Source organism: Trachinotus anak, unplaced genomic scaffold, assembly GCF_046630095.1.
Source record: "Trachinotus anak isolate AG129_WGS33_773 ecotype Australia unplaced genomic scaffold, CSIRO_AGI_Tana_v1 ptg000011l, whole genome shotgun sequence".
NCBI classification, from domain to species: Eukaryota; Metazoa; Chordata; class Actinopteri; order Carangiformes; family Carangidae; genus Trachinotus; species Trachinotus anak.
The window spans coordinates 11,105,527-11,133,237 of record NW_027273862.1 but is presented as its reverse complement, the minus strand read 5'-3'; the positions used below and the strand labels follow the sequence as shown (position 1 = coordinate 11,133,237).

General features: G+C 39.2%; 2 protein-coding genes and 1 long non-coding RNA gene across 5 annotated transcripts; 1 reads left to right on the top strand and 2 right to left on the bottom strand.

Moving 5' to 3' along the window:
* Positions 1 to 105: 105 nt before the first annotated feature.
* Positions 106 to 10,194, bottom strand: terfa (telomeric repeat binding factor a). The gene is made up of 12 exons (XM_071490153.1): positions 10,033 to 10,194; positions 5,959 to 6,054; positions 4,773 to 4,903; positions 4,481 to 4,567; positions 4,031 to 4,171; positions 3,624 to 3,748; positions 2,649 to 3,185; positions 1,883 to 2,002; positions 1,295 to 1,621; positions 781 to 863; positions 649 to 692; positions 106 to 413 (listed from the first exon to the last, which is right to left on the bottom strand). Exons 1-12 carry the CDS (start codon positions 10,181 to 10,183, stop codon positions 255 to 257), a joined length of 2,001 nt encoding a protein of 666 aa, XP_071346254.1. The 5' UTR covers positions 10,184 to 10,194; the 3' UTR covers positions 106 to 254.
* On the top strand, positions 5,966 to 18,339 carry LOC139628477 (uncharacterized). 2 transcript variants are annotated; one of them, XR_011692789.1, is made up of 7 exons: positions 5,966 to 6,108; positions 7,561 to 7,672; positions 9,277 to 9,359; positions 9,521 to 9,644; positions 15,089 to 15,131; positions 15,255 to 15,428; positions 18,204 to 18,337. It is a non-coding gene; the product is annotated as an uncharacterized lncRNA (long non-coding RNA). The 2 variants fall into 2 exon arrangements; XR_011692790.1 differs by lacking the exons at positions 15,089 to 15,131; positions 15,255 to 15,428 and having other exon boundaries at positions 18,204 to 18,339.
* On the bottom strand, positions 10,934 to 24,596 carry zdhhc7 (zinc finger DHHC-type palmitoyltransferase 7). 2 transcript variants are annotated; one of them, XM_071490159.1, is made up of 8 exons: positions 24,436 to 24,596; positions 22,977 to 23,075; positions 18,196 to 18,541; positions 16,510 to 16,634; positions 16,300 to 16,396; positions 15,660 to 15,741; positions 14,628 to 14,758; positions 10,934 to 14,541 (listed from the first exon to the last, which is right to left on the bottom strand). In XM_071490159.1, the coding sequence occupies exons 3-8, from the start codon at positions 18,538 to 18,540 to the stop codon at positions 14,338 to 14,340; spliced, it is 984 nt and encodes a 327-aa protein (XP_071346260.1). In that variant the 5' UTR covers position 18,541; positions 22,977 to 23,075; positions 24,436 to 24,596; the 3' UTR covers positions 10,934 to 14,337. The 2 variants fall into 2 exon arrangements, with proteins under 2 accessions (XP_071346260.1, XP_071346261.1); XM_071490160.1 differs by lacking the exons at positions 22,977 to 23,075; positions 24,436 to 24,596 and having other exon boundaries at positions 10,934 to 14,520; positions 18,196 to 18,540.
* Positions 24,597 to 27,711: the final 3,115 nt, after the last annotated feature.

The window sequence follows — 27,711 nt, the reverse complement described above, 5'->3', positions numbered from 1 at the left end:
TCTGCATATGGGGCTGCAGTGAAAATGCATATATCAAACACCAGTAGAAATGTGTATCTGACACCATTGCAGCTTTTACAATGAAAAGACAAGTCATCTTAGAAATTGGATCGCTGAAAATTTATTGAACTAACAAGTCAAATGAACTTAAGGTTTACAATATTTCCAAACATCATTCATGTTGAAAACAGGAAAAAAAAAAAAAAAAGACTGGACTGTGCTTAATCGGTGTCCTTGAACTTGTCTTTAACCTCTCACACCATGTTTAACTTCTTCATTGTTCTCCATCTGTCCTTCAGGTTGACATTTGTTCGATCATCGAACTTGTAATATGCCTTTATCTTACCCCAGTTCCCCTCTCCAAATTTTTTGACCCCTTCTTTCAACTTCAGTGTCTCACTCTCAGTCCATCTCTGCAACACAACAAGATCACATGGTTATTCTCTTGCTGCCCTGACACACAAGTGAACAACAATGCTTTTGTTTTAATTATTGTCATAGCTGTTGAGTAAACCAAATCCATGTTATGCTTTTTACATCAATGTTTGCTGAATTACAGTGGTTCAGGTTTAATACTCCCACAAAATACACCACAACAGATTGGTTTCTTAATTTCTGACCTTCGAGAATAGAATTACAAATGCTTACCCTCTTCCTGTGGCCTGAATTTGAAGAGATGCTCTCACGTGATCCTTTGGGGAAAAACAAAATATATCACTGCATGAACAAGATTTTCCCAACTAGATTTAGACATTAATTTGAAGTGTGATGAAATGTTACCTCTTTTCTCTTTGGCGGTGAAATATGTCTCTTCATCGCTCCAGCTTTCCTTAGTCTCCTTCGCATTATTGTACAGTTGTTTCCTGTGAACAAGACCAGGTTTCTTTTCAACTTAAATAATTTTAATGCCGTTATTTAACTATGCTGGAGGAAACTTCGGTGTGTTTAGGAAGTTTGTAATGAAACTTTTCAGATTTTTTTTTTCTAATTCGTCAATCTCTGTCTGATAATAAATTTTTATAATTAAGTCATCACAATATGTAGCTTTTGTGTGACTTTAAGACACTTAAATTAATACTGGGAGAGACACAAATTCATACCTAAATCATGTGAGTATGGAAAAATGCATTAATCACATTGGCAGATAATGTAAATCAATTCACTTCTAGATACTAGCTTGGTGAATTGGTGTTTTTAAAATACTTAGTTACTTTTTATACTCTAAACTTTAATTCATTCACTACAGGTGAGTCAATCCATTTTAGCAGGAGCTGCTGGTATAGTCTTTACTTACCATTTTGAATGGGAGGGACCTTTGTCTTGAGTGATGGGGTGAGGTGGGGACAGGCTGGGCAAGTTGTCCAATGAAGAATCAATGATGCGAAAGTCATCTGCACTGCCTGGATCTCTGTATGAATAAAGTTTGTCAAAGGTTGTCAATCCTTGAATCATAAACGAACATACGGACGACATAATGAACTGTATTTGAACTTGCTTGCTGGGAGGATCGCTGTTCTGTTGTTTATGAGTTTTCTGCACTGAGGTTCTGATGGAGGCTGAGGACTTCTGTGCGTCTTCCTCACTGTCTGATGACAACTGTTTTGACTTGGTGGAGTTTTTTCTGCATGATGAGAGTTGAGTCAAGTAAAGCATTATCCAGAAAATGAGAGATGTGTTATGGCTCAAATGTAGATTTTCTCTTTAAACTGTTGAAATTCAGTAGCCATGTTTTCAAACTGTCAAAGTAATTACACAATGTGCACTTGTAAAGATTCCTCCCACCAGATCCCTTAAAGTGGGATCAAATGTGAACCACGACAAACTAAGTAAAGCAACAACACTGATGGGTCAAGCTACCTAGGTTAAGTACATTTACGCTTACCTGATGAGTGAACTGACGGACTGTTTGTGGAGTTTTCGTGCACAAATTTCCCTGTTGGCCACAGAGCCAGGGGGGTCCTCCTCACTGTCTGTTGACAACTCTGCCAAACTAGTTGAAGCTCTGAGCGACAAAACAGTGTTTATTAGAGTCACACACTCACTGAGGAATACAGGACCACAAGCAATCTAATAATGAAAAGTACTATACAAGGGCTGGTGAAACAAATATTTGTGTCCATAGGAATGCACAACCTGCATCACTAGAGCCTGCATGAAAGAATTATTTACCATTCAATAGAGAAAATGTATGTATATATTACAAGTAATGTTGTTAGAATCAAGTGATCTGATATTGATAATACTGATTTCAGCCCCTGTAAAATTCCCTGTTGTGCTTTTGTTACCACCATGTTATTAACTAGCCTTACTAAGACTACAAAATATGAATATATTCCTTAACAGTACCAGTTATTTACTTTAGAGCTAATATTTTTTCAATGGATACATGTATTATTTTAACAACTTGATGCATCCAACAGGTGAGAGTGGCTACTGCCTGCTTGACTGCGTCTTGAGATGGAGAGGCTTTGGGTAGTGAAAACTGTAAAGTTTTACTTCAGTTGAAGTTGAACATTTACTTAATCTGCTTGTTTTAAAGACCATTTTTAAATGTGTGAAATTCAAAACCATGGGTCAAGTCATTTGTAATAAATATCTGCAATGATATTTTGATTTCCATTTTACAGAGCAAACTTTCTATTATTTACCTGCAAGACCTTTTGCTGGCTCGTCTGGGGAGCTTCCGAGAGGGTATGGTAATCTCACTGTCTGTTAGTAGGCTCTGCGAGTCTGTTTTATTGGATACCGCCTGTGACTGTGGTGGCTCTTCTGTACTGACTTCGGTCTCTTGCTCCTGAGAGGCTGTTGAACACTGCGAGCTCGCAAGGCTGTCTGGCTCGACCACTAGCTGGGCCACAGTGTAAAGCCGCCTCTTCCTCACCACTGAAGGTGTCTTTGAGAGTGAACCCGCCTGTGTTGGAGGAACAGCGTCTGTTTGTGGTGGTTGGTCTGCTGGGGAAGCCTCTATAGGGCTGCCTGAGTCTCTCTGAAACAGCCTGTCCTGATTGGTGCCCTTCTTGGGAGTAGGTGAGAGGCGCAGCGAAAGATCTTCGTTTCTTGCCTGCTCCTCTCTCTCCACCTCTTCCTCCAGCTTAGCAAATGTTATCTCATCAGAACCAGCCAAAGCCTTGTAGACTTCCTCCAGCCTTGTCTTCTGGATAATTGTACGTTTGCTGGAGGATAAGCTAGAGACAAGAAAGAGTTTAAAGCAGGGTATTTAGGCCAAAAATTAAGAGTTTTTTTGTGAGTTTATCATTTGTTCTAATCTTTTCCAGTAATAACGGACAGACAATTTGATGATTTTGACTTTGTGATGTCAGTGATGCCTTGGTTCTCACTCAAGGATATGCCTGCTAACAATTTAGTCAGATTTATTCTGTCAAACAGATTATGCACAGCAGAGAGAGGCAGTGGGGGCACAATCTCGAAACACAGATTTTAAAACTGAACTAGCCCCTTTACCACTCTTGTAATGCATCCCAGCGATGACAGTTGTAGAGGCAGTGTGGGCTGTATGATGTTAAGTGAATTAGCCATACTGCTTTGGCATTGTAATATTTTAACTGTAACGATGAGCTTCTTTGAAATGAACTGAAGTTAACCGAGAGGGAGGGAGCGCCTACCATGGTACAAATGAGATGGAGATTATTTGTGGACTTGAGGATGTGCCAGGTTGATCTTGCTCATCAGGTCCAGCTGCTTTGTCGTCTTGCTCTGTAAGCCTTTTATCAATTAGCTGTTTTGCAGCCTGATAGACATATACAAACCAAAAACAGAAAATCAGTATAAAAGACATTTACTTGATGAATAAATCAACAGCAACTGAATATGTTTCTAAAAACTTTTTTTATTTATCATAAAATTTGTGCTGTTGACAAATCAGCTTCAAAGGGCAAACACAATTTTTAAATATTTAATCCTTCTTGACCACTTACATTCAAAATACCTATTAAACTTTAAGAAAGGTCGCAGAAATAGAATGGTTGAATGCAGTGAGCCTTTATCTTGTGCTTAATTCACAGCAACATACCTTGTGGAGGAAGGGAACGCTGAATGAAAAGAGCCTCTGGCAAAAGGCAAATATCTCCCCCTTGAACTGAGGGAAGTCAATTAGCTCAATGACTTCATGCATTTTACTCTTCTTCCTGATGAGACCCATGAATAGAGCTTTCTAAGGCACAGAGAACATAAGTTCAGTTATGTGAAACGCATGGCATGCACACAATTAAGCAAGCTTTACTGTTTCATGACTAAATTAAAGACAGTCTGGTGCATCTGATTAGAACATATCCAACATAACCTGCTTTTAGTTACATACTGGTTATTGGTATTGCACACATCATCATGCAACTTTTCTTTGACAATGCACTGACAATATGATTAATGAACATATGAACGCAGTAACATAGACAGTGGGAGTGAAATGCCGATTTGAGTCACTGATGGAGCTGCTGAGTGAACATGATGTTACAGAACTCACCTTACCAACCATTGGTTTGGGAAAGTGTTTGTTCAGGATCTCCTTAGCTTTGTCAAATTCGTTGTTCTTAATCAAAACCCTCACTATCTAAAGACAGAAAAAAATTATTTGTTCAATAAAATATCATTAAACTTCGTGAAAGCAAACACCAGCAGGAACCCACACAGACATACAATGGATGTGGCACTGGCATTGTAATTTAAAATGTATTTGTATGCCTTTGTGTTAATGGACGTAACAGCTGAACCAGTGCAGAACATGGATGTTTTAAAAAAATAAGAAGAGTCCTCACCATCTCTTTAACTGAAGTGCATACACTCTCGAAATCCTGCTGTGGAATACTGCATTCCTGGTTGATGTTTTCCAGCAACATTAAGGCTGATTCCAGAGGAGTTATTGACTGGTCAGACTCAAATGACATGTCTGCAGGCAAAGACAAAGCAATATCCACTGGAGAGTCAAGTCACAATGTGCTAGTAGGACGGCAGTTCAACTAGCACACACATCCAGTCCTGCGCTGGATGTATGTGCTCAACTGTAGATTTAGGGATTTAAGTCTTGAATTTGATTTTGTACTTGCACTTATGTTTTCAATATGATTAATAATACAGAGCTGAAAGCTCCTTTTTGACACCTCACTTAGTTGTTCGAAGTAGTTTTGATGCACAATATAACTTAGATGGGTCAAGCAAAACTCTGTTTCATTGTGAATTTTCCAATATTATCAGCCACTCTTTGAACATGCTGGACTGAAAATGTCACATTAGAATCAGAATCAGAATCAGTTTTATTACCAAGTATGTTTCCACATACAAGGAATTTGTGCTGGTGGTTGGTGCAATTGGCGACCGGGGGGGATCAGTGACAGTGGGGCTCTCTAGCCTTGTTGAGGCTGATAGCAGACAGGAAGAAGCTGTTTTTGTGGCGAGAGGTTTTGGTCCTGAAGGACCGCAGCCTCCTGCCAGAGGGGAGTGTCTCAAAGAGTTTACTGTGGTATTACTGTGGTATGTTCAATCAAACTGTCCTTTATGTGAATAGTTACATGTGCATTTTGAACAGGTTATTTTATTTTACTGGTAACCAAGTAAATATTACATTTCTGCATTTTGGGACACGGTGATGCCCACAAAAATGACAGCTATAGGTACAGTATCTGAATACATATTTATAGACTCTGGTTAATTAATACATGATAACAGACTGCTTCTTAAAACATGTATTTTTTTTAATTAAAAGTGAACAATTTATGATTTTCAAGTCATGTGTTATTTATTTTATTTTTTTTTAAATCAGAAAGTCAAGTTATTTATTTCAAGGCAAATTTATTTGTGGCATTTGTGCCCTAAAAAAGGACAAATGGCCTTGCACCTAAAATGACAACATTCCTGGCCTACAGCTAAATTAAACACCCAATGATACGCATTGTTGACAAAGTTACTGAGCTGATATGCCACAGTGAGCGCATTAATATAGCTCACCAAGTCTTTCGCCCTCATTTATCCTGGAGAGAAACTGCAATATTCGAAGCTTTGTTGCCATGGCATCAGTGGACTCCAAAGGACGGGACAAGACACCTGTAACAAGACAATGAACAAGCTTGTCATTTCTCCTAAAAAACACAGACTGAGGTAAATAATTCACACTCCTAGCTGGCTCTACGCTGTGCGGTCTTCATTTCAATCAATATCTTCATGGAGGATCAACAGGATATACTGTAAGGAAACAGTGATATAATTATAAATTCTGTTCTTACAGCTCTCACAGCTGATGGATAATAGGGTATGAATTTGTAAGCAAAGTATGTCGGTCACCAGTATTCATAACAGTAATGATGATGTGAGGATCAGATATAAAAAAAATTATTTCCCAGGTCATTTTGTACCAATTTGCCCAGAGTTCAGAACTTTTCCAGTTCATGTAATGGATTTTCTTGAAAAGGTTCATGTAAAAAGTTACGTTAAATTCAAGAGATCTAAATCAAAATCCTATCCTAAATTTAATCTTTTCCTCTTTCTTTGTGTACTGTTAGTCATACCAGTTGCTTATTTTTCACTGGATTGAGCTGAAATTTGTACTGAACACCTAAGGGTAATTTGTAACATGTATTCATGTAAATACTTGCTGCTGAATGTTTTGGAGTAATCATATTAATAAAAATAAATATCTAAACCAAAGAACCTTTACATTTCAAAAATTAATAGTAATTAATAGACTAGTTTTCACTTTCTTGCCATCAAATTTTGATTCTCTGTGAGTGCCATGGATCTTGTTAAAAATAGCTTTGGAACTGAATAACCCACTTTTTAAGATATTTTGACTGTATTTTTTTCCAAGAAGGATTATCTTAATTTGAAACCTTTTATGGTAAAGTGCTAACATACACTGCAATTACTAAAAACTATTTGGAGCGGAGATGCCAGATTACCCATGAGTGTAACATAAGTTTTTCAAGAAAATCCATGACATGAACTGGGAGGTAAGATGGTTTGGAATAAACTTCCCCAAAAGTGTTCATAATGTTCACACAACTACTTACTGTGTATTTTGAAAACGTCTCAACTACAATACATTTTTCAGGAACCAGTCCAGTAATATGTAATTTGAATATCTTGCTGTCATTCTGAAAATCTGAACACTTGGCATGTCTGTTTATCCTGTGTGAGGTACAACGCTCAAGTTTACTTCCGATTCACAGCTTCCATTGGCAATTAAGGGGAAAGTTCAGGGAAACTTAACTTAATCAGCTCAGTGACCGATCCTCCGTTTATTGCACCTGTTACTGTTATGAACGTGTGTTGTAGACATTTCAGATAAACATACTGAAACTTGTCAAACCTGAACTGGATTATACCAGAGAGGCTAAAGACTCTTTAAAACACAGTTTCTCATTTGTGAAAGCGTTATTCCATTTGTGAAAATGCAAAAAAGGGACATATCACTCTTTTTTTCTGCATCTAGACCACTTTGGACCAGGTCCAGATCAAAGTCTCTACACTGAGATTTGTCTTTTTCAACCAGACCCTTGAAACAGAGTCACATCAACTTTGTTCATTCCAATTAACATTTTTTTTTTTTTGCAGCAATGGAGATTCATGAAGCATCTCAATAGTTCCCAGAAGTTAGCAGCAAATACAAGCAGCGCAGCAGAGTTATGCCAACAGAATATACCGTTCAGGACGCACATTTAAAAAGGTAAGACGTCTAAAGAATGTGGTTGTGTACTATTGTTAGTGTAACATGCTAATGAGTGTGATTTTTATAGGTAGTTAGATATTAGTTAAATATATATATAATTAAATGTATCAGTGGGTGTGTGTGAATATCCATTTTGGAATACAAGCTGCTGTTAGACAATAATAAGGAAGAAAGCTATTTTTGTGATCATGACTGAGAATCCTCACAGATGTATAGTTAGACACATTGAGAATAAACATACTGAAAGGGCAAAGACATGGTTTTCCAGATTTGTGCATGTGGTCAGGAGGAGAGGACAAGATGGTTGCTGAATTGTCAGCTTTTGAGAATCTTTAAAAAAAAAAATCTCTTGTAACAGCTGACAAAATATTCAATGATAAGACTGTTAAAAACAAGAAGTGGGTGCACACTGTGTGGCATAGCGACAGGAAGTGTATCAGAACGAGGGCACTATTGAAACAGAAGACACAAAATCTCTCTGCTTTTCAGGAGAATGAAAATGAAAACAGTGATGATAAGAGGGAGGGTGACACTGAGGAAAGAGCACAAAAAAATCAGTGTGAGGAAAACAGAGATTTTAGGTCTTAGATTAAGTAGTCACATCAGCAAAAAGGTCAGGATGAGCTAAAAAAAAAAAAAAAAGTTCAAGAAGAAACCACAGTCGACCCAATTGCTGCAGAAAACATTGCAGAAAGTGTTGATAGCTGCATCACAAGACAGAACAGAACCCAGAACAAAGACCAACACAAATATTTGGCTGAATGTATTGAGGAAAGTAGTACAGAGTATCTGGATGACTCCTTATTTTGTATTTGTAAACAGCCAAATAATCTAAGTGAGCCCTATTCTCAGTGTTGCCTTTGCAAGGACTGGTTTCATCCTGTTAGTGTGGGTTACCAAAAGGCAAGGAGCTTCTTGTAAAAAAAAAAAAAAAAAAAACAAGACCAAGACACTGAAACATGACAAAGGTGAAACAACATTGCACAGTTGACAACCTCCTGTACACTCTACATTTGGCCATTAAGAGAAAACCAGGCATTAAGAGTGACCTGCAAAAAATGCAAATTTAACCGGTGGATTTCTACCTCGCTTGAGGTCAATGAGCTTTTTCACAAGAAGCAGTGGCCTCAGGGAAAGTTACTGTGGTAAAATACCATTGGAAGATTTCAAGGAAGTTCGTGGGATGCATTTGGGACTGAAGATGACATGGTTGCTTGTCAACTGCAGTTCTTGCTCACATAAGAAGTCAAACAGAAATGCCTAAATGCAGCTTGCCCAGTTGCAAACAGGAGGTACAACTCTGTTGAAATCATGTAAGTATTTCCCTGTATTTGTAAAATGAAAATTATTGCATGTATTCAGTAAACGAAATAAATGTACTTGTAAGCAAGAGTCTAATTTATTATACAAATAAGAAAATACCTATAAGTAAACTATCACAGGGATTGCTCATATTTTACTTGATTCACTTATCTTTGCTTATTATGTAAAATTATATTTCAACACGTTAAGATTTCAGTAATTTGCAGACAGATATTAACAAATGGGCCATTTGAGTAGCCCAAACATTTTTTTGTGTTTTCTTCCTTTAATTTCAACAGAGGACTTGTCAGTACTCCACAAAGGGAACTGACAAGCTACATCTTCCAGCTTTGCCACCCCTGGTGACAGTTCTTGGTGCAAAGTAAGACCCATAGACATTAAACATTAACTGATTGGTTGTTGTTTAATTTTGTTGGTTTTACTTTCATTTCTGTTTTGTTTGAAATTATTATATTGTGCCTTCACTTTGACTTTTTTTTTTAATACAATCTTTGTACAATACTCTTGTCACAATGAATGTAGGAACCTGCTGCTGTGACACACTACCTGGGTGCAGCAAATCACTAACAACTGGCATTTCTATGATGGGCCTGAAGAATGGAAAAACCCTGGAAAACCCTGGAAAATCGTAACACGGTGGCAAATGGTAGGAGAAAGTTTGTTCCTCACAGTTTTGTCTTCTTCAATATCACAAACAAAATAAGGGGGGTGGGGGGCAGCGGTTCAGATAGCCTTAAAGGTTTATCTCAAATGTCTACAACACACGTTCATAACAGACAAACTTAACAACTTGGCTAGTTGTTAGCTAGTGCTAAGGCTTGCTACCTCCAAAACAATAACACTGCCGGTGATCTGGCCAAGCACAATTCAAAAAAGGCCTGAGAGACTTTTGAGGACCGTAAACATGCCGTAAATAAAACAGTCCTATAACACCAGAGTTGACCAAAGTTGTGCGGACACAAGAGCTAGCTAAACAAACCAAGTGTAGCTCGGTAGGCAACGGGCAAAAACAAAGGAGGCAGCCATCTACTTACTGTTAAGTACACGTCTAATCCCACAGAAATCCGCGTATTGTTCATTTTTAAACGACTCTAAAGCCAGAAACAAATAGTAATCCACTAGCCAGCGGTTGACGATACTCTCGACAGCAGTTTCGTGGCTGTGGACGTTTCCCTTTGCCGCCATATTCAGGCGATGTCAGCGGAAGCGGGAGGGAGCCGTGGAGCATTTCAGCGGACTCACGTCGCCTCGGTCGGTGCGGGTGTTTTTTCTCCGGGTTTAGGTTGTCAGGCAGCGCTTCGTCGCAGTTGTGGAGTCTCAAACCGGTGAAAACCGAAGAATACACAAGAAAGACGACTTTACATTTAAGATAAAATGAAGCATAGCTGGCGCTTGTCTTTTCCAGCTGTAAGAAATTAAGTTTGATCAAGGCCTTAGAAAGGGTGCTGCCTGAAAGTCTAAATTTAGGGACACAAATACACATCATCGTCGTTTCTGAATTCACTGGCGGATCCTACACCAGGAAAAGTCATTATGCTGGAGCCTTTATAATACATCCATCATTTGATATAGGTGGGTGTCGTTAGTGGTGTTTATTTGTGTACATCTTATTTGTTATGACGTTTAACTTTATTTATATTATTACACACATCTACACATTGTACACTTACCAATGCCAACTAAGCATATTTTCAACTTCCATTTTCATGTTCAACAACTGATTTGCTTAGCAGGGCACCTATATCACATTTGGGACATAAAAGTTTCACCACTTCTTAACTGGATCTTATCCCTTTTATGCCACAGCAACCATTTTCTCCAGTTTCCCCCCAGTTGTGTCAGTTTGAAACCCACAACACTTTCTACATTATTAGGAAACAAAGCTCAGGAGTAGAAAGCAATTGTGTATTATGGACCATCGTCACAATTTATGACTTTAATTTAATCAAGTTTATTATGCAAAAGAATGACATTAAAGATATAAGACATTATAAGATTATGACACATAAAAAAAAGAAAAAAAATTGAGTAAAACATTCAATTTATATATTGTTAATAGTAACCTTTATACTTTGTTTATAAAGCTGAAGGACTTTTGTTCTTGAAGAAACGTTCTCAAGAGAGTAGGAAATAAAACCTTTCTCAACTTTTCATGGCAATGTTAATGGTAAATCTGTGATTAAACATCCAGCCCATTAAGAATCATTACTATACATATCACAAAATCCTCTTTATCCTAGATTTTCTGCACAAATCCCTAACTAGTGTGAGAAAAACCTTTGACAGAATAGTGTTATGTTAGTTTACACAGTTTCGTACATCATTACAGTCCACCCCCCCTCCCACCCCCCGCCAAACGGTGATTGTTGTTTTTCTTGATGATACAGCAGAAAGTGGAGATGGCTCAAAATACATTTACAGACATAACCCTTTAAAATGATCATTTATCAATTCTATTGCTGAACATAAAACCACATACCCTGTGACAGAACCCCAGTTTAAGACAATTCTGATTACAGCATCTGAGTTTGGTTATGAAAAAGGACAATCCCATTTTGAAATACTTGTGTAGATCAACCAAGCTTGGTCAAACATTTATACCCAATCAACACAGAATATTTGTCAATGCATGATTAGCTCTGATGTCCTGCTACTTCCTATGAATAGACAAAAACTTACCGAGTTCAGCAGTGTGTTAGTCCACTGTTACCTCAAGTCCGGCTTCAGTTACTTGTATTCTAATAGCATTTTGTGTTTATTGGACTCCAGGCCTCTCACAGGCTCTAGATGTAATTGTACCACTAATACCTACGACTACTTTTTAATAACAGCTGCTGATTGATTAACCAGATATTTGTGCATCTGCAAAACTAAACTGTATGAATTTCCCTGTTGTCTTACAATGCAATACAATACAATCTGTCTTATGCCTGGGATTTTTATGGACATGCCATGTGTTTGGCTTAATCTGACTTGTTTTCACTTTGCTACTCACACATTAAAAAGTACATTGAGCATGTTGGGATACGGGACCTACTGAATTAACAATGCTGAATATAGTATGACATTGTTTGAACAAGAAAGTGATATTCTCCCAACATTTAACCAGAAAACTGATGATGAGGTGATGCAGTCAAGCAGAATAAAATGAGAAGTATGAGGCCAGCATTAATAAAATCCCCTGATATCAGTTAGCTTTCAGTGCTGTGTCCCTTACTCACACGATAGATAAGTTTTACATTCTAATGACAGCACGTGTCTTAAAACATCATAGCCACAGAGCGTCAGATATCATCATGTAGTGTAAACAGTGGAGGAGAGTTCCTTCTCCTGACAACCACAGATGAAAACAAACAGCAGTATATTGTCCAACACGCCATAAAAATGAGACTTTGAGAATCTAGATTTGACAACACTTTGATAATACCAGCCTATCGGTGAGGACTTGAATTTAAATCTTGAACTCTAGATTCAAAAAGCCACATTCATCCGGCGCAAACAGGCCCATTACTAATGCAGAGTAAAAACAGGAGACATAGTTGTCACAAAGTGAGCGAACACTTTCATAAATATGGCAACAATGATGAAATCTTTCAAGATGATAAATTCACTTGACGGAATGATTTTAAAGGCATGGATAAGTGTTCTAATAACACTGGGAAAGTATCTGCTACTGTCCTGCCCCTGGATGTTACAGGCCTGACATTTCTGGAGTGAAGTAGGTAAGGCCTCGCAAGCATCTGCTGAGCTCCCAGAGACTTTGTTCAGTATTAAAGCTTGTATTATGAGCGCAGTACCTCAGCCTCTTTCAGCAAAGCAGTTCCTTTATAATTCTACAGGCTGGCTGCACAATGGAGCTTGGCTCTGCAGATCAGAATGAGCTCACAATGAGCCAGAGGAGGTTGTACTAGTAATTTGAATTCCACTTTTCAAAGGAGGTACAGAGTTGCACCACTTGGTGGCCAAGGAGCATGCAAAACCACTATGTCTGAGACTTGGCTCCATCTCAAGGGGTTTTCTCAGGTTGTTTTCCAGGGTTTAAATGCTATGAAGTCTTATCCAACTGCTCTTGCACATGGATTCCTACTAAACACAGAAGTAGCCTCTGATTTTCAATATAGAGAAAAACTCTGAGTAAAACAATTCAAACATAATAACATTCAGTCTTTCAGCAGTCAAAGTTGCTCAACCAGAATCCCTTCATTATGAAAACACAAGGAGGCTTATCAGTGGTCTATGGGTTGCCAAATGGTTGTAGAGAATTAGATGTGGAGCAGCATGTAGGAGTGGTGGAATAGCAAATTTATGAACACATACACATGACTAATACAAAATTGTTTTTTTTTCCCCAAATAAAGATCTGATTAACAGTAGTCATCTCCAGTGAGTCTTTATGGTCAATTGTTGAGTGACCACTGTGATGAAAATTAAAGAAGCTTCAGCATTTTTTTTTAAAAAAAGGAAAAATGATTTCATACTGGCTTGAGTAACCTAAAGAAGAAACAACGTCAGCCCAAGGCAGGAAAAACATGACAAAGGAGATGAACAGATAGGAAAAGCTACAAAGTCCTCTTGAATAAGAATGAGGCTTGTGTTCACAGTAGCCTGTTCATTCACTGGAACATAGAGAGAGCCTCATTTTCTGCCGGAGATGCTGACTGATTGAGCTGTCATACATGCAAATCAAGGCAGCACTGTTTTATTTCTGATGTCCACTGTGCTCCATGTCCAGGCTTTTTCTCAAGTGCCATGTAAGTAGTGCATGTCCTTGACTGTGATTCCGTTGTCTGGGTCCAACAGAACAGTTTCAAGCATTTCCCCGTTTAGACTCACGTGTCTGGGCCCAGCGATGATGAAAGATATGTTGTTGATCTCCCCTCAAAAAATTCAAACACTAATCTTGGATCTCATGTGCGTAGCAGAGAAAACAAACTGCTGAAGTCGTGTACTGAAGGTGCACAAGTTGAGTTCAAATACCACCTGGGATGGTCTCACAAGGAATAAAAGACTCACTTGAGTTACATACTGCATGCTTTACCTGAAAACACCAACAAACCAAAAAGCTGCTCATGTTAAAAACAATATTCCAGATGTTCAGCATACTCATGCAGACCAAAGGTGTTGGGTCTGCATCAGCAAGTTAAGAGTGAGAATAGAAACTTTCAGTGTTGGTTGATTGATGCACTGCAGTCCCACCGGAACAGCCAGTCTCCCTGTCACTCATACACGAAAGAGAGGCTCGGGGGGCAGAGGTTCATCAGCCCCGGCCAATGAGGGCATACAAGAAATTTTGTTTTAGATGGTCAAGTGTCGCTGAACAGCATCAGTCTGCCCTGTTCTCAGACAGAAAACTCAGACCCGCCTCGCCGACCATGGGTCAACAGTAACAGGCGTCGCAGACGCAGGCCTGTAAATGGATTGCACCATAGCAGAGAGGGCGAACCCCCAAACACAGCTTTCATTCCGTCCCATCTCATCCGTCGCTCCCATGTGGGCTTCTCATTTTTAAGACGTTCGATCTCCTGCAAGACATTCAAACGCCTCTGTAAATGAAAGATTCCTCATTAAGTTGCCACACACACAAAACTTGTTAAAAGGATCAAAGCTTTGGGGTGCAGTGGATACTGACCGTCTCATCGTTGCAGATGGAGTGGATCTGTGTACCAAACATTACAGCTGTGAAAGTGAGAAAGAGGATGGCTTCGAGACAGAGGAAGATCAGCAGCAGCACGGACACCCCCGGAGAGAACTCACTGCACTCTGGTCACAGAAGGAGAGGAAGAAAGCGTTGTTCTATTTGCACTGAACAACTGAAATCTTACATGGAACACCAACTAAATTAACAATGATTCAAGAACAAGTTACAAACATATTCCAAGGGCTTGCATTCCTCCATTTTAAGTACCTAATAGCCAAAACAGATAAATGGGTAAAATACTGCAACATAGGCCAACAAAGACCCTATTGAAATATTGCCAGTTAAATACAAAGTGAAGTATAATAAAGTTATGTGAGCTAATAATCTACTGTGTTTATTCCCCTCATTTTTGTCTTCCTGATGCTGCAATCCTGTACCTGACTGAAATGTAGGACTTGATGCGCACACAGCAACTCCAAACCTACACAAAAGAAGGTTTGCAACTAAGAATGAGCTCTGGTGTAAAGTTGACTGCCATTTTACACCTGTCACAGTAGCCTTGAATACTAGATCATTCAAAAAACAAATTTGTGGAAAATATTTCTTTCTCTATGTCAGAGTATTGTCCTGCAGAGGGCAGAAGAAGATGGAATTCTAAGAATGAAATATCATCTTCATTTTCTGGTTCATTCCTACTGCGAGACCAACAAGGGAGCAAGAAAAGATCAATTGCAGCTCTGTGATGATTTTGCTGCACAACTCCAATGTGCAGAGCAGCTCTTCTTACATTCAGTAAGAAGAATCTCTTTCTTTTTTCCAGTCTGCTCTGTCTGTCTCTTCATCTCTCTAAGCAGTTTCAATCACTCATTTAAATAGTTGTGTTTGTAACTCATACACCTCTCCATCACATTCTGTCACTCATCACTCATGTTTTAGTTGATGCCACAGACAGACAGACAGACAGACAGACAGACAGACAGACAGACAGACAGACAGACAGACAGACAGACAGACAGGTCTTACCGTTCCATTGGACTTTAATACAGGTGAAGAAGTGCATTCCACTGAGGCCCAGAGCATGGGCAGAAATCAAGGCTATGTACATCTGTGGAGAGAAGAACAGAAAAGGGAGAGATTGTGAGAAAAAAGTGACTCATCAGTTTGGTTCATATACTGTGGTAATGCAGCCTTTCCATTTTCATGTTCACAGTCAAATATTTAAGTCTTTTGACTTGCAGTTTATTTTAAAAAAAATATGTAATTTTGGGTAACGTTTACATGCATTTTTACTGTTAACTTCTTTTATCTATGGTAGTCTGAAAGGAGAGCAAACTAAAAATTTAATCTGACCTTGTACTGCTCAGCCATATAGGACAGCTTTATGCTTCTGCTGCCAAAAAGTTCCACAAAGCATGAGGCCATAAAAAAGTGCTGATGTTGTCAGGAGAGTCACAAATGGCTACTTCATGGAGACCCATGACTGCTGTGCACTGCTGAGTTATGAACCTCAGCTGGTTACTTCATCATGAAATACAAGCAAGTGAGAGAATTTTCAATTTGGCCAATTTTTCCCTCTAGTCTGATCTAAACTCATGCAATTTAAGTAACTGTGAAACTAAAAGCACGTTCTGAAAAAAATACAACTCCAGCTCTGTTTACTTACAGTGAAAAGAACGAAGAATCTCTGATTCTTTTCTCCCACACAGTTATTGACCCAGGGACAGTGGTGATCCATCTTCCGGATGCATCTTTTACAAATACTGCGGGCAGGAGAGAGAAGATGTTAATGCATGACACACCAACTGCTAATGCTAATGTTATCATTAATGTTATATTGCTCCTCTACAAAATTGGCCACAACAGCTTTACAGACCTGCAGTGGTGTGCCCTCTCAGGCTTGATACTGCAGCACTTTGGGCACTTGTAGATGACCTCACCAGGCTTTAGCTGCAAGCTCTCCATGTACTCCTTGGTTGCGTTGCCCTTAGGAACTGCACCCTGGAACAGTCAGTCAAAGACAAATGCTGTCAGTTATAAATAGATGTATTATGCCATGGGCATAGAGAAGTCAAGCTGTGTCCTTGTGCATGCACAATTTAACAACTGTTTTTATTTGACTATCTTTTTATTCACCCTTATTTTATTGTACTATTCCATTTCTTATTGTAAAGCACTTTGAGCTACATCTCATGTATGAAAAGTGCTCTATAATTAAAGTTTATTATCATTATTAGTTTATTATTATTATTTTTCTAGGCTTGTGAAATAGACTAAAAACACCCATTACTTGTCCAATAACTACTGGTCTTTGAGAGTTAAGTAGGACCGTATGTTTGATTTTCACTGAAATTGCAGGAATACTGAAACACTACTGGTAATTTCTGTGGCTTGACACAATGCGTGGTATGATATGTAATAATCGGGGCATCTATTTGCCCTGGCAACCTACAACGTAGTATTACCTCAGTAAATCACAACTGATCAAACTACCAGCTAAAATGAAATACAGAAATAATAAATAATCTTAAGACTTTTACAGTTTAGACGAAACCCTAGTTTGACAGACCACTGCAAACCTTCTGTGTGCTATTTCGGGCTTTTAAATGGAGCAATTGTTAAGGCTGGGCTGTTGGGCTACAAAGCACCAGCGGAGCTGTCATCAGACATCTAGTTTCTCTGAGTCAATGTTGCAGCAGCAGCACTGACAGTATTTGACCTACAATCCCCTGTAGCATGAATTGGCTGAATTCACCAAGACTAGTCACAAACTATCAGTAACAATGCAGAGCAATCCCTCTGGCACTTACTTTTTATGCCATCACCCACTCCAGTAAACAAAGGCACCAAATTATTGATTGCTTGGGAATATCACAAGGTGTCATGTCATACAATAGAATTAAAAAGCTGCTGTCCAGGGAACGAAAGGCATCAATTTAACTTAACTTTGAGGAGAAAACTTTTAAACTTTGATGAATCAAATTGTTTGACTAAAATTTGAAAAACATTTCTGATGGGCATGGAAACAATAGTTTATGTGAGACCCTTGTGAAAAAGGTCCAAGAGCACTCACAGTTGTTCACATGTAGTGGAAATGTAAACACTAAGTTTCTGACTTTGTTACTGAGTCTTTAATTTAATGGGAAGACTTGGCTGAAAATTTCCAATACTGTTAATATACTGACTAGCAAGTTAAATTGTTGTGGCAGATGACACTCAGACAGTTTAGGAGGTCGCTCTACACAGGGTTCTCACACAGCGTGCCCTCACACGCTGCCCCTCAGCTTGCTGTCCCAGATTACATCAGTGAGTGACTTGAAGTGTCTGTGCATCCTGCTCGTGCTGTAATAAATACAGTAAAAAAGTCTACAGATTACATATCAATAAAATCTTATTTAAGTAAGATCATTCTTTACACAAAACGCCGGTTTTGTTTTAACTGTAAATACAGCATCAATTCGTTTTTGATGAGCAACAAATGTATAGTATTACAAAAGCTTTTTTTTCTCACTAACTCTATCCATGTTTTCTCTACCTCTCTTACTCTCTTTAACATCCTTACCGGGTCAGTCAACATGGTGCGCAGATGCGAGGCCAGTGCAAGCACAGCCAGAGAGTTGAAGGTGGCCCCGTTCAGGAGCGAGTACCAGAAGCTCTTAGCGGGCAGCAGCATGACAAAGTTCACCACGAATTCGGCGTACAGCACCAGGAACCAGGTCATGGTTGCACACACCATACCACAGCTGTCCTGAATGAACCAAAGTGTGCGGTTCCCCACAGTGTGGCCTGCGTGGGGACTCCCAACCATCACTCCAGTCGCCAGGCTCCCCGTCTCGACATCTGAACCTGCCGACAGCAGCGGGTGGTGCTGCTCCATATCTCGCAGTCGGTGGTTTGAAGACTGCATCCTGCCCTTGGGAGAGGGGGAATTTGGAAGATTAAATTCAGGATTTCTGTCTCTGTCTACCCACAATAAAATGGAAAATACTGTATATAGTGTAGTTATTTCATACATAATGTTTTCACAACTAGTGTTAAACTAAGATACACAAATGAGAGGCAGCATTTTATACAAAGCTTAAGATTTCTGAAAAATGACTATAGAGGGGAATTGAGAAATGAAAGACAGAGATAGAGAAGATTATAATTATATAATTATATATAAGGATGGACACTTGACACAACAGCTAATAAGAAAATTATACAGGACTTTGTTGTTGGACAGACAACCATCATCACCATCCCTGCATCGCTCTGCCACTAGCAGGGCAAAGAAAATGTATAAACAAGGGTGGTTCAACCTTGGACTCAACTCTTCAAGCCAAGTGCCCTTTGAGTCATGCAGCTGTTATTACAAGAGACAAGAGTCATTGGAGGTTTCATCTTTTGTATTCATGTCAAGGTCACAAGAGAACCTTCAGGACCAGCCCAAGAGACCATGTCCACTGCTTCAAGATAAATCAATGGCTGGCCCAGTCCCTTTAGGAAACTGATCCTGCAGCTGAGGTACATGTGTATGAGGAATACAGGCTAATAATAATCTGTAGACCCAGTTACCTGCTGTTGGCAGCAGCACTGTGACTCTCTGAGACAAAGTAAACCCATAAAACAAGGCTGTACCAAAATATACTGAATAATACGTGATTTTTTTGTGTCTTTGGTGTGAGAAGAAAAGTCAGTATTCTTACAACATAACTGCAATGGGAAGTTTTTAAACCCAATTTTTCCATATGATACAAATGAACAAAATTCATTCATTCTTTCTTTTAAAAGACCACTACAGTTAGACACCACTTTAATGCAATAAAACACATACTGTATGTCTCCACTTAATTTAATGTGAAGATGTGTGTTTGCTCATCAAGCACAAACACATTAATCTGGGTCTGTGTTCGGATCTGTGTTTCCCTTGCAACACAGAAGGCAGGACATGCCATCTTATCTAAATATGCTGACACACAATCTTGAAGAATTTCAGCTCTATATGATTCATCGAGGAGTTTAAATCAGTTTCAAAGCTTTTCCTTGATGACTACTAAATTAAGGTGGTGAATGATGATATTAATGAGGGTGTGCTGCATATTCAACTGAAAAAGGATGTTGCTAAATAGAGACAGTATTGACACATATATATATATTGACACATATATACACAATACAGGAAAGACTTGAGTTGTGTTTAGCACAGTTTTACACTTTATCAGCCATACATTGTTTAATCATTAGCAAGCAACAGAATGGACCTAAGTTGTATGGTAGAGGTGATAATTTCATTTGCTGATGTAGTGACTCCTTTCTTTTGCTAAGCAATTAAAGTAAATGAGACATTTCCAGTGAAATGTGTGGTGCAGAGCTAAGCTGTCCGTCTTTAGCTGACTAGCCAACCACACTGCTTTCTAAACACCACACTGCTGTTTGTTTCTGCTTGCATCCAAAGACTTTCCATGTCAGTGGGTGTCACTGAAATTGCTTGCAATACTGAAATGCCAAAGGGGAAGAGATGGTTTTGGCCTGTAAAGCTGAAACCCCAAACCAGAGACGACGTCTTGCCACATAGTGATTTCATGGTAACTGGTTCAAAGTAATGGATACATACTATAAAAATGTTAAAGAAAAAAAAAACAGCTAACTTATTTGTTTCTTGCACAATAAACATAGTAGTCTGATTGTACAATTATTACCTCATGAACTCTGCAGAAATCCTGTGTATGCTTGTCATGGTAGGTGTCACACCAGTGTAAACTGTCCCTAGAAAATGTCCCATTGTTCTATATTTGAATCTATATTACAAACTTTAAATTTGCTTCCCCTAGGCTACAATGCATGAATGCTATAAGACAGGAGAGCGGCTTTGAATTCAAACACACATTTCACATAGAGAATTTGAACAAAGTGGCAAAAGCCACTTTCTAACAGCTAAAACAACTACTGCAGGTTTAATACTGGGTCATTCCATGTCAGCTCAGTTCAGAACTTCTTCCAGTTCATGTCATGGATTTTCTAAATATATCAAAGGAATTTTTGAAGTTTGTCCCTCTCAGCTAAATTTAATAATTTCTTCTTTTCACTGCACTTTCACTTGGGTTTAAACTTGTTCTGAACATCCAACAAACCATAAGGGTAATTTACAACATACATTCATGTCACTACTTGCTGCCAAATGTTTTACAGTAATTAATAATTTTAAAAAAAGTTATTTTGACTGTATATTTTCCCCAAGGAAGATTATTTTAATTTCCTGGAAATATTTTTTTGGGAAAGTGCTAAAATACATTGCAGATATATGAAAGGTTAAAAGATGCAGTCAGGAAGCAAAGAGGGGTACGACATGCAACAAGAGACCCTGGTTGAAATCGAACCATGCCTCACTATTTTGTTTACTAAGTTTTCTTTTTGAAGGATATCAGATAAATTACCTGTCTGGTTAAATGAAATCCTGTCAGAGATAGAGACTTTAGATACTACTACATATGTCATAGCACTGTTTCTTAAACTGTTGGAGGATTGTTTTTGGTCTTGCTTTTGACCATGATAATTATTTTTTAATTCCCAAGTGTGACCCATTGTCCACCTACACAGATATTTTCACTAGGTAGTAGCTCTCTTCTCATTTTATTACACAGTATTAAGTACACAGTACTACGCAGTTCCCCCTGACTTCCACCTGACTAGAGGTATAATTAGTCACTCACACTCTGTACGCACTGTGTCATGTACCTCTACATGACATGTGCAGGTACATGGCAGCTTTCATCATTTAATTATGAAAGCAAAGCTCAATTTCCTTTTTTTTTTTTTAAAAAAAACAAACATTTTTCTACATCGGAAAGATCAAGGCTGGAGGAAAGCACTCTCTCAGTTGACAGCCCCATTTCACAAAATGACCCAGGCTACAGTTTGTAGCATCTTCTAGTAAATAAATTTAACACAAAAGATCGACTTGCCACACACCTTCACTTTGCTGTAATTAATCACAGAAGCGTGTTGTAATGACAGGGAAAAAACAGAAACCCCTCTTGTCAATTGGGAAATATTGGATACAAGAGGCTCAAGCAGTAAAAATCAACTCGAGCTGTGTGGGGAATAACTCATGGCACATGCACAAGAGCACAGGCAGTCTTACGTGTATCGGGGTGAAGTTATATTGATGGTTGATATTCACAAAGCTGATGCCAGTTTCACCACAGAAGCTGAAATGCTCAGGTACAAAAGCCTATCGGCTGATTAACTCCAAACTGTAATGAATGTGATTGAAATTAATTCATATCACCAATGTTTGATGCCATGCCGTTTTCTGTGAAACAAAAGGAAAAGTTTATGGCATATTGATTTCTCCGTGGTCAATGAAAAGCAGGTCCATTAAAGCCACAGCAGCTGCTCGTCCAGCTGTCCGCCCTTCCCAGTCAGAGGGAACAAACAAGAGCCACTGGTCCCTCTCTCCCCCCCGCCTTATCTCTCTTCTTCTCCTCTCACTGATGTACAACCAGCAGTCACCTCAGTGTCATTCTGCTCAGATCACTGCTGGGTCACTCTGTTGCAGAGTCAGCACATACTAAGTCATAGCAACAGCTAGCGTGTACTGTCAGAAAATGTAAGATGAAACAATTGTGAAAGCCTAAAATACTCCTGAAAGAAATAGATTTCGATTTACTAAGTGATTTTATGTTTTTTTTTTCCAACTTGCCAAACAGTTTAATGGCAACATAATTTAATTTTTCCTAAAAAAAACAGAATAAAAACCAAAAATAAAATCAGCCCTGAGTAGAAATATTGACTCAACTTAATAAATCATGATTGAATCTAATGGCGAACAATGTTACAAGCAGAATCTATATGTGGCATCTCTGTAGAAGGGTTTAATCTACAACAGCCACAACCAAATAAAAACTTTGTATGAGATACCACAAGGTAGGCTCACCCAGCTGATGTAATGATAAATGTGTCTCACAACTGAAGTGCATTTGTCATGGCTAATAATATTTCATATATAAAAAAAAGCTACATCCATACACTATTCAACACCCTTTTCATGTATTTTTGAAGCCTTGTTTTCCATTTCTGGTGACTGATGGCAGCGAAGGCTTTTTATCCTTTCATTAAGTATAAAATAAAACAAACAAAACTCTGCATTCAAGGTTTTAGGTTTGTTTTGAAACAAACAAAAAAAATGGGTCACTAATGATGTCTCAAATAAAGAATCTCTGTTTGCAGACTGTTAAAACAGGAATGCCACTCTTCCAGCTTTTGCACTGCAGATAACAGATGACAAGAGTTTGGCTACTTTCTCTCTTTGCTAAAAAACATTGTGAAAACTAAATAAGTGCAAGATGAGAGGCAACCTACCTAATAGGTTTCCTCTTCACAATAGCATGCTGTGATGTATACCTCCTGGATCAGCATTGAGGATGAAATACATAAGTACACTGGCATGTAGAGTACCACCTGAGAAAAACATGCACAAAATGTGTTAAATCTCGGCAACTTCAGATTAACACACTCACTTGCCACTTCATTAGGTACAAATAGCTGAAACTAATGCAGTCTAATACTGCTCTGATTTCATGAAACTTAAAATGTTTTCTTAACATTGAAACTGTTTATATGAATGAGTGTAGTAAAAATATTAGAAACACCTCTCAATAAATTGCAGTGCAGTTTAACAAGCATCACAAACTGCAGCTGAACCAACAAGTCAACAACAGTTTCAACAAAAACCAAACATTATAACACTCAGAACAGTAGGAGGTATTGCAAGGCTGTCTTATTAGCATACATTAGCGCTTAGGTTGGGCAGGTAGACTTAATAAACTGGAAACTGACTGTATAAACTGAAAAGTTATCACACACTGCCACAGTTTGTATAATGCCTGCTTCCTCTCCGGCTGAATGAGACTGTGTGGTGTCCAGCATTTTGCAAGTGTTCCCGTTTTACTCCTAGGAAACACACCCATCGTGCCGGCTATTCATAGCAATGTGGTGACACTGCAAGTATTTTCTGCCAATAGTCTGTGGTGTAATCATGGATTTTATTCGACTGACTTGACTCTGAGGTGGTGTATCGTTTCTGTCCGTGATGTTTTAGTCACCTCAGTGTAGCTGAGGTTTCTGTCAAAACCACCAAACTACAGTAGTAAAACTGATGTGCAGCAACTGCTGACATATCCGACAAACACCATCGACACCTGCGCGTTGTTTTTGAAATGCTTTTGTTTTTGTCCTCCTCATTTCTGAAGACAAATAAACAACCACACCGATCGATGCTAATACCAAGCAGACACATGTGATAGGTTACTACACTGAAGTCTAACTGATATTTTCACGTTTTTTTTTACATTGGCAGAGGATAATATAGTTCAAAGGCTATCTAACCTTGAATCCAGCCAGACATACCACAACCTGAAGCACCTCAACAGATTAGTTAGCGAGTATCGACTGAGATTAGAGCCCTTCATCACATCGACGAGCCCATAAATCACCACCTTCTCATTTATCATCCGCCATCTGTGTAAATGCTCATATTAGTGAAGCTATCCCTGTCCAACCGCAATCCGTAAGCATGTAAACACCGACCTGGGTCTCCCTCCCTGCTGTAAAGATAACGAAAGGTCGTGACTGAAATTGAACACACACGCACCGGGCACAGCGGCTTGCTAGCCTGACACTTCACATACAACTGGACTGGCTGGTAAATCTCGCTCGCTAACTAGCCAGTGACGGAAGCTAACAGGGCTAGCATGCTAACACTGTCTGCGAGCGACGTCTGGAAAAGCCGAGCCTCCAGAGTGACAGCGAAACCACATACCTTGATATTCCTAATTTCTTTTGCTGGGGGCGTTTTCCCAATACATTGCGATGTCCCGTTTATGCTAAACTCCAGCCCCAACGCCACCGTACCCGCAGCAGCGGCTACACAGCGCTCTGCCAGACAGCAGCCAGTAACGACGGAGCTTCCGGGGTTCGCTTCGGCTTTCTACGGCAGCGTTCGAGAACGTCCGGACAAGGGCAAAATAATATTTGGTTAAACAGCACCGCGGCGTGGATTATCATAAGATTACACCCACAAAACTGCGATAATCCAAGCACTCCACTCGCAGGTGCTATTGTCTAAAGTCAGTGCATGGCAATCCCCGAGTAAACTTTGAGCAGCTGCACTGGATTGAAATACTTCTGTTTTAAGGGCTAATGATCATGATTAAGACCATGTACACATTGTAAAAGGGCAGCTGTTAAACGTTTTGAGCATGCATAAACAGCGTATGCCTGCATGTAAGGAGATATGTATATATAAGCAGGTTGTATACTGTAGCCTATGTAAGTGTGCATGGATGTATGTTCTACTCAATTCTATGATGTCTAATAGGCATATGTCTACTCTTTTTGACTGATTATATATTAGTAACCTGTTACCATAAATTAATGGTTTGTGGCTTTGAATTACTGAATAGTTAGATTAAATTTCTGAATACATCTTTATTTAATTGCATTATGAGGGAAAAACAATATTTTTGATTGTACTTCAAATTTATGCAGAAAAATTTCAAATGTTTGTCTCGTAGGTTAAAATTACTGGGTATGTTTTTTTTCCCCCACCATTCCAAGCAGACATTCAGTCTCATTCATTTCCATATGGTATAAAACAAAAAAAATGGGGATCAAACTCTCAAAACTTGAATTGTGAAAACTTTTGGAGTGAACATTGAGTCTGCATCAATTTTTGTCACACGTAAATATAATAGTTGTATGGCTACTTTTTCAATCAGTCTGTACTTGAACTGTTCTGGTGCCCCAACCTTCAGAGGAACAGGCAGGTATAGAAAATGAATGAATATTTTACAGTCCTCTGGTTTGCCTGATCTGAACCCAGTCTCTCTCAAAAAACCTTGAACTTCACCAAAACCCATGCACGATAAATTTAGTAAAGCAGAAAGCTGTTACTGTCCTACTCTCGATGAGACTAAAACTTTCAAGCATGTTGCACTTCTGGTCCGCTCAGTGATGTCATGACAGATAGGCCTACTTCTGGGATTAACAGATGAAAAAAAACACATGGTCTGACTCAGCGAAATATTTAGCTTGACCTGAGCATGGTGTCTTGTGGTCACCTGGGGACAGATGACCACTTGTAGCAGCATGTCCCCAGCAGGGAGCAGCAGGACCTCCCTGGCAGCAGTCTCTGCCCTCACGTGTCTCCCAAGAATGGATTATAAAGCCAAGACAAAGCAGCTTGGCCCTTCCCTGCCCTGCGTCTGCAGCTGCGCAGTGAAAGCTCAGGGCTTCTGCCCGCTCTTGTTCTGGTTCAGAGCCAATATCAGCTGTCTGTTTTAGAGGGAGGGAGAGAAAAAATACCCAGAAATCCTCTAAAGCAGCTTAAAGGCTGAATCAGGGGACTGAAGCCCTTTCCATTTCCAGAACTACTTCTCTCTCTCCCTCTCTCTTTCCATTATAGCTGGATGAGCATCTGACTGACTGCCAAAGGAGCAACCACCGTGACATGTAACTGTCTGCTGCATCTTCCTAAAGGCCATCCCCACCTGATATACATCCCCCCAAACATCTAAGCAGTGGAGACTGTGAATAGCATCTGAGACAAGCAGGGTTTTTTGATTTTAACTCTTGATGTAATCAGGAGTCTTGTATCCGATTAAATAATGAATGCTAAGTGCTCATGTAACAAATAAAATCTCTTGCCGGGGGGCCTTCGGTTCCCATGAGCATTATTATTTTGATGCAGTCCCCTCCACCACCCTTTGTTGACATGCTGGGTTTTGGAGTGAAATGAAGTGAAGCAAAGTGGAGTGGAGAGCAGAGAGGTTTGGAGCGAGTATTTGATGTGACTGTAGCTGGTCCCCGTGTCAGTGTGTCTCTCTGTGTGTGTGTGTCTGTCTGTCTATGTGTGTTGGAATAAAAGGGAAAAGGAAGATGCAGGGCTTTGCTTACATCAGAGGGGATGAGAGAAAAATGCATTTGCAGAATGAGGGAGAAAGAAAAACACAAGCAAGAGATGAGCAAATAGGAGAGTTCATAACAGGATGACACAACCCGAGACCAGTGTTAGCACAGAAATCTGTCAGCCAGTGGAGCCTGCTTTATTTTCATTGGGCCTGGGAACAAAGCCACAGCTGGGTAGTCTCACTTGCTGGCAGTTTCCCAGATCGATCAGAATGACAGATTAAGATGTTATGGGTGTTTAAAGAATGTGTTATCAGTCGTCCCCCCCCCCAAGATGCCAGGCTATAACACCATGTGTGTAATCTTTAGGAACAATACAAACAGATAAGACACTGTTAAGATAAAGTTATAAAACTGAACTTTATTAAGGAGTTTTTGGAAAAATCTGGAAAATAGTCACCAGTGTTTTCTTAAAGAAATACTTTCTTGGCAAAAGTTAGGAGAGGATTGATATCACTTTCACAATTACCTGTAAACATGACACTACCACCAGCAGCCAGTTAGCTTAGCTTTACACAACAACTTGAGACGAGGCGGGGGGTGGGGGTTATTTCTTCTCCTGAACTCCTTAAGTCTTGATGCAGTGTGTTCTTTATAGGTGCTCGCTGGTGGGCAGATTTTGTTATCTTCAGAAAGAGTCAGGCACGCTGTTTCCCACGATTCCCCTTTGTGCTAAGATAAGCTAAGCTAACCAGCTGCAGGCCGCATCTTTGTATTTAAATGAGAAGTAAACGGATCTAGAGAAGTGAATAAACTGTTGAACCATTCATTTAAAGATAAGCAAACTAACTAAGAATAGTTTCATTGCTTGCACATCTCTTTGTGGCCCAGCTGTATGATATACAAGCTGCTCTGAGAGACATCAGAGTGTGGAGCAGTGTGTTGAGACTCATAACTTCAGGGAAATATCTTGTTCAAGAAAACAGGAAAGTCTTCATTAATTTTTAAAAGGAGAAGTACCTCAGGAGAAGCTGCCTTGGTGTTTGACTTAAATGATGCTACCTGGCATCAATTTATTTGTGGTTAAGAGAGAGAAAGAAGAAGAAGAAGAAAAGACATGGGGATTGTTGCAGTTGGGTGACAAACATGATCGGTATATACAGTCATAGGAAGTATGTACGATATTAAA